At 31.8% G+C, this 6,000-nt stretch overlaps 1 protein-coding gene across 1 annotated transcript; it reads right to left on the bottom strand.

The window, feature by feature from the left end:
- Positions 1-2,555, bottom strand: LOC11417991 (mitogen-activated protein kinase 7). Its single transcript, XM_013591182.3, has 4 exons — positions 2,099-2,555; positions 1,802-1,905; positions 1,051-1,479; positions 1-865 (listed from the first exon to the last, which is right to left on the bottom strand). Exons 3-4 carry the CDS (start codon positions 1,471-1,473, stop codon positions 182-184), a joined length of 1,107 nt encoding a protein of 368 aa, XP_013446636.1. The 5' UTR covers positions 1,474-1,479; positions 1,802-1,905; positions 2,099-2,555; the 3' UTR covers positions 1-181.
- Positions 2,556-6,000: the final 3,445 nt, after the last annotated feature.

The following is a 6,000-nucleotide window of genomic DNA, read 5'->3' as shown; positions in this document are numbered from 1 at the left end:
TTCAACCTCAACCAAAGACCAAAACATGTCAATATCAATATGGGAATGAATAGCACAAAGTGCCCATTAAATAAAGTAACATGGTACAAGCAAAAATCCGGTAGCTATAAGCACTTCGGGTTGAAGCTTCTCTATTAAAAAACAAAATCACTACTACATAAAAACTGTGAATTAGAAACACTTATGCATTGGCATAAGCAACTTCAGGATGGTGATGTAGCATCTCATTCCACATCATTTCTCTAATCATTTGTTCGCCCCAATTTTCATCAATGTCGAGATTTATAGGGACTTCAGCAGGAGTATTACACCATGGATCATATAGATCAGCCATATATGGATGTTGAAGTGCTTCTGAGACAGTAATTCTTCTCGTCGGATCGAACACAAGCATTTTTTGTAACAAGTCTATGGCTAATGGATCCGCTTGTGGGAATAGATTAGAGAAGTGTACCCCTCGTGTATAAGGAAATGATTTGATAAACATCCTCTCTCTTTGAGTATCAATGAACTCGAGATCATATTCATGCGGACTCCCAAGAACACTTACAATTAGTTTCAGTTGATCCAAACTACTAGTTCCAGGGAAGATTGGCTTTCTACCAAGAATCTCAGCAAGAATGCATCCTACGGACCACACATCGATGGAGGTTCCGTAACTGTCACAACTTAATAGAAGCTCGGGAGCACGATACCAGCGTGTGACAACATACTCCGTCATAAACTCGCCATACACTCCATTGGTTCGGGCAAGCCCAAAGTCACATATCTTCAAATCACAATTGCTATTGACAAGCAGATTACTAGGCTTCAAATCTCGGTGAAGAATCTTTGCAGAGTGAATATAATTAAGACCACGTAGTAGCTAGAATAAGAGTATATGATTAGTAACACTTCAAAGGTTAAGTGAATTAAGCAAATATTTAAAATTCATAAAGGACGGATTGATTGCATTCTACTAGTAAATTACTGTTTCTATTATCAATGCTGATCACCATAATACTCAAACTCAAAAAATGCAGAGAATGTGTATGACAGGCTAATTAGTACCTGAAACAAGAAATATTTGCAATGATCATTAGAAAGTGGCTGAGTAGACTTGATAATTTGATGAAGATCTGTTTCCATGAGTTCATAAACCAAGTAGACATCCTTAAAACTTGTTCTATGTACCGGCATCATAACATCTTTCAAAGCAATCACATTCTCGTGTCGAATATTTCTAAGCAGCATCATCTCCCTTAAAGTTCTCACTGAATCAATACAATTATCAAATATATTGCTAATCTTCTTAATTGCAACTTTCTCATCAGTATCTTTATTGATGGATGAGCACACCACACCATATGTTCCTCTGCCAATAGCCTTAATTGGAACATACTTCATATCAACCTCAAACAATGTTTTTGATATTCTATAATAATGCTTTCCCTTTGGCTTAATTCTGTAAGGGGGTTCAACTAACGTTGCCATTTTTCCCTGCAAATTAGCATCACCAGTTCACCACAATATATTAAGCAAAATTAACACTCTATTGGATGCATAAAGATGAATTATTGGTACTTTATATTGCCATATAAAGAAGGTTGGAATCAATTCTTAGTTGCTATTTCTAAATCTAGGTTTTAATCTTTTGATGTCACTTTGTCTCTTATTGAATGAATGCTTTTCTTCTTCTTAAAATATTAAAAAAAATACATTTTTTATCTTTCTTATTCCTTGATCTTAGCTACAGAACACACAACCAATAACAAAATAAACCAAATCATTGATTCCAGAAGAGTTAGAAAAGCATTCATACCACAAAATTCAACTTTCTTCAAAGAATCTGAATTGTCCTCGAGACACCAAAAGCAAATCCAAAGACCAAGAATCCCTCAGGTGATGTAGCTTCAAGTAAAAGCTCTGCAAAATGTATGAATTCAAATCTAATCTTATCAAATTACTTTTTTTTTTTTTTTATCAAAACAGGAAAAAGAAAAAACTGAGGACATGGATAGATCATACATCCAAGGCTTTAAAACAATAATCATATTACATCATAATGTACTCACAAAGAAATAATATAGCATATCCTTAATGTTATTATTATCCTTACCTAGGCATAGAATAGAATAGGAAGGAATGAAAATAAAATTGGGAAGGAGGGTTTTCGAGAAGAAAGTAATTAGAACCTCTTTAAAATAAAAGTGATTAGAAACTAGTGAAATTGAATATTAGCAATTTTTTGATAGAGAAAATCTAGGGTGGGGTGGTGCTTTAGTCCAAAGCTGGAAAGATCCAAGGGCTCAAAGAGCACTTATAAAATATTTACATTTAGGGTTTAGCTTTTAGGGCACTAGCCGAACTCAAACTTTAACGCAACACATGCCTCGTGACTTACACGAGCGGCCATAAACGACCCAAACCCACGAGCGGCGATAAACAACCCTAACCCACACGGCTATTCTATTTGGTATGATTGTTGGTTGAGTTTACTTTGCTTTACCCGCAAGAGAAGACATAAAACGACAGGTTTCATATTTGGCCTTTGGAAAATGCATCAGAACAATAAATCTAAGTTTCGTGATGTTTTTCTCTTTATCACGTTAACTTTAACCCATCATCACAAACTAAATTGGTACATGCGTTGCTTCTTCGTTTTTTCTTTTTCTTTTGGTTATTAGGTCACAAACAAATTGGCAAGTTTCTTGTCAAATCAATATTACTAATTAGAAGCATATATCTATAAAATAAAACAAATGTACGAAAAAATAAATATCTACAAAAAAAATTGACGGCAATGTATTGTACAAACCTGTCACAGTAGTGTTCTTTTGGTTTGGTAGAGAGTGATTCACCACATCCCCTCTCTTGGTATTTATAGCCATTTACTAGGGTTTTCTATTTCTCAACTGAATTTCCCTCTCTTTTTTTTCATTCAAAGTTAAAACGAAAAGTTATGTTATCTTTTATTTTTTATCATCATCCAAATCCAATTAGTTTAATTTTGAATATTAAATATGGTATAGATTATAATCCAACTCAAAATAATTTAAATGATTCAAAATTTTATTTATTTTCTTTTTTGAAAAAAAAGTTGAAAAAAAATTAAATATATTTTCTTTTACAAAATTGAAGTTGATGAGAAATTGAGATAAATTATTAAAAAAAAAAATTACTTAATAGTGTGTGTGGGCGCCCGCATGTTTATATATGTGTGTGTCGTTTGTTACATAAATTTAGATAATGATGTGCGTATGTCATAGTCTAGATAATATACATTTAACAAAATTATTGTATTATCAAATCTCGGATTCGGAGGTTTCGGTTTGAGTCTTGTTGGTGTCTTTAAAAGAAGATAAATGTAAATTAATTTAAGTGTTCTTTTAGTCTGGATGTCTTCTCTATTTTAGATAACGATATCTTTTTCTTGTCTTAAATTTTATTCTATGGAAAAAAAAATTATATTGTCATATATTATATTAAAAGAAAAACATATAAGTGGTCTACTATTGAAGACCTATATATGATTTTCTTTTTTTTGAAGAGGACCTGTATAAGATTTTATCATAATCATAGTAATTTCATAGCATTCATGGACAGTGGCTTTATTTGGTACCAAAAAATAATAATAAGAGTTTGTCTAACATGTGCAATATTGCACATGTTAAAGAAACTAAAAGTAGTAACTTTTCATTGAAAACCAACAATTAATTATTAAAAATTTACATATTTAATATAAATACACAAGTTTCAAGTCAAAGTTACTACTTTAAACTTCTTATCATGTGCAAATTTGCACATGATAAAAAAACCCTAATAATAATAATGAATGAGTTTATAGCTCGTAGTGGATAAAACAGTTGGTAGTTTTTCTTTTATAGTTAAGATAATTGGTAAGTGAAGGAAATTTAGTGAGAGAAAACAAAAGATTAAATTTCGTCACCAAATTTTACGAATAAGGAATTTGTGATGGATTTTATTTTTTCCTTCATTAATTTTCCTCCTTAATTTTGCTTTTTCTAATGGTGTTCCCTTTCCTATTTCTGTCTCTTTTAATCTTATTGACCCTCTTGATTATATTTTTTTTATGAAGAGAGCGATTAAGTTTAATAGAGAGATATATGTTGTTAGAAGAGGGAATGAGTGAAAAATGAAGAAGATGATCTATATTTGGTAGGTGATAACAGATAAGTTAGCATGTAGAATTTTCGGTGTTTGATAAAAGTAGTGCTTGAAATGGCTAAGAGATATGAAATGAAATGACATAAAAATATATTTTTTTTATGAATTTTTTTTTCTCAACAAGATACAAATGGTTAAATTGAGGGGAGGAAATGATTGGTATAAGTCCAACTATTACTTAAAGTAGTTTATGTTTATCAAAAAACGTATAAGCTAAAATAAGTTACAGGCTTGTAGCAAACGAAACAAGCCTATTTCGATCCTATGAGCTAATAAGTGGTAGGGTTATCCTTTATAAACTCAAAAACTACTTGTGTCTTCTTGCGAAATATATGAGCGTTAGATCTTGGGATTCATATTGCAACCTCTCAAAGAATATGTTGCTTCATGTTTCAAAAGAAATAGGCTATTACTTTTTTCATCAAGAAATAGGCTATTACTTTTTTCATCCTACACTTTTCTCGCATGCCCTATTTTTTTTATGACAATGTCCATGGAATTTTCAGATTCTATAATCAAAATTGAGTTTTTCCCTTGTTTGGGGGTGGAAAATGAGTTTTTCACCAATTCAGATTTTATAATCCGAACACCCCAAAAAATAGGGTGCGTTCCTTACTATTTTTCAGATTATAAAATTCGAACACCCCATAAACACCCTTATTCAGGGAAAAAACAATTTGTATTATATAATTCAAACTATATCAGTACAAAATTTGAGCATGTTTGTAACATGGATAGCCTGTTTTAGGTCATTGTTAGATGTTCCTAGTCAAGGATCCGATTAATGGGTTACTTGATCAAATTAATCCGAAACTTTCTCACAAAATCAAAAAAATTATCAAGGATCAAGACTTCCTTAGAAGAGACTTCTTAAGAGAATTCTCCCTCAAAATCCAAAATTTTATCGTTTAGACCGCTAAAATCCACACAATAGAATCTGCGAAAAGTAATAGGGTGTGGATAGAAGGTAATAGGGTGAGGATTATAAAAAATAGAATGTGTGAGAAGGTAGTATGATGGAAAAAAGTAAAAGCCGAGAAAATAAGATTTAGAGTATTACTTTTCCCACCCTATACATTTCTAGCGCGCCCTATGAATTTTCCAAAAATGCCCTTGTGTAATCCGGATTTTAAATTCGGATTCATGTTTTCCTTTGTTATAGGGTGAAAATTTGAGTTTTTCAAAAATTCGGATTTTTCCGGATTTTGTAATCCGGAAACTACAAAAAATAGGGCGCGCTATATGATTTTTCCGGATTACATAATCCGAACACCCCCTAACCACCCTATACATTTCTATAGTGCATTACTTTTCCGGATTCCACAAGGTCATTTTTGAAAAATTCATAGGGCGCGCTAGAAATGTATAGGGTGGAAAAAGTAATACTCTAAGATTTATAGAGGTTATATGAGCTTCATGATCTATCATTGGTTAGCCCAACTTGATAACTTTAGAGATCCCTCCTACAAAAGGAAATGGCAATATATTTTTATTAATGATGATGTGTCAATCATAGGGACTAAATTGAAAGTAAAAAAAATTATTTTTTATTAATGATAAAAAAACCAAAAAAATAATATTCACCATCTTCATCTCCATCTTTGCAAATTCAAAGTTGTCTCTTTTTGAAATTTTCAGTTAGAATTACCTTTTTACTCATATAAGACTACAGCATTAAGCAATAGAATTGAAAAATCTGTACTTTTTGGTTGCTCAAATTCAACCTTCAAAAATGGCATCCCTAAACACACAGCTTAATGGGTTTTCTTTGTCCAAGTTTTCTTGTAAACTAAGTGGTGGCTACAGCCTACATGCGTAATGCACTTCCTTTCT

This window comes from Medicago truncatula, chromosome 8 (genome assembly GCF_003473485.1).
Source record: "Medicago truncatula cultivar Jemalong A17 chromosome 8, MtrunA17r5.0-ANR, whole genome shotgun sequence".
NCBI classification, from domain to species: Eukaryota; Viridiplantae; Streptophyta; class Magnoliopsida; order Fabales; family Fabaceae; genus Medicago; species Medicago truncatula.
The sequence above is the reverse complement of the archived record's forward strand: the minus strand, read 5'-3'. Positions and strand labels throughout refer to the sequence as shown.

Coding starts and splice junctions, on each gene's coding strand:
- LOC11417991 (XM_013591182.3), bottom strand. CDS start 1,473: ATGGCAACGTTAGTTGAACCCCCTTACAGAATTAAGCCAAAGGGAAAG. Junction 866..1,050: donor GCAAATATTTCTTGTTTCAG/GTACTAATTAGC, acceptor CTCTTATTCTAG/CTACTACGTGGTCTTAATTA.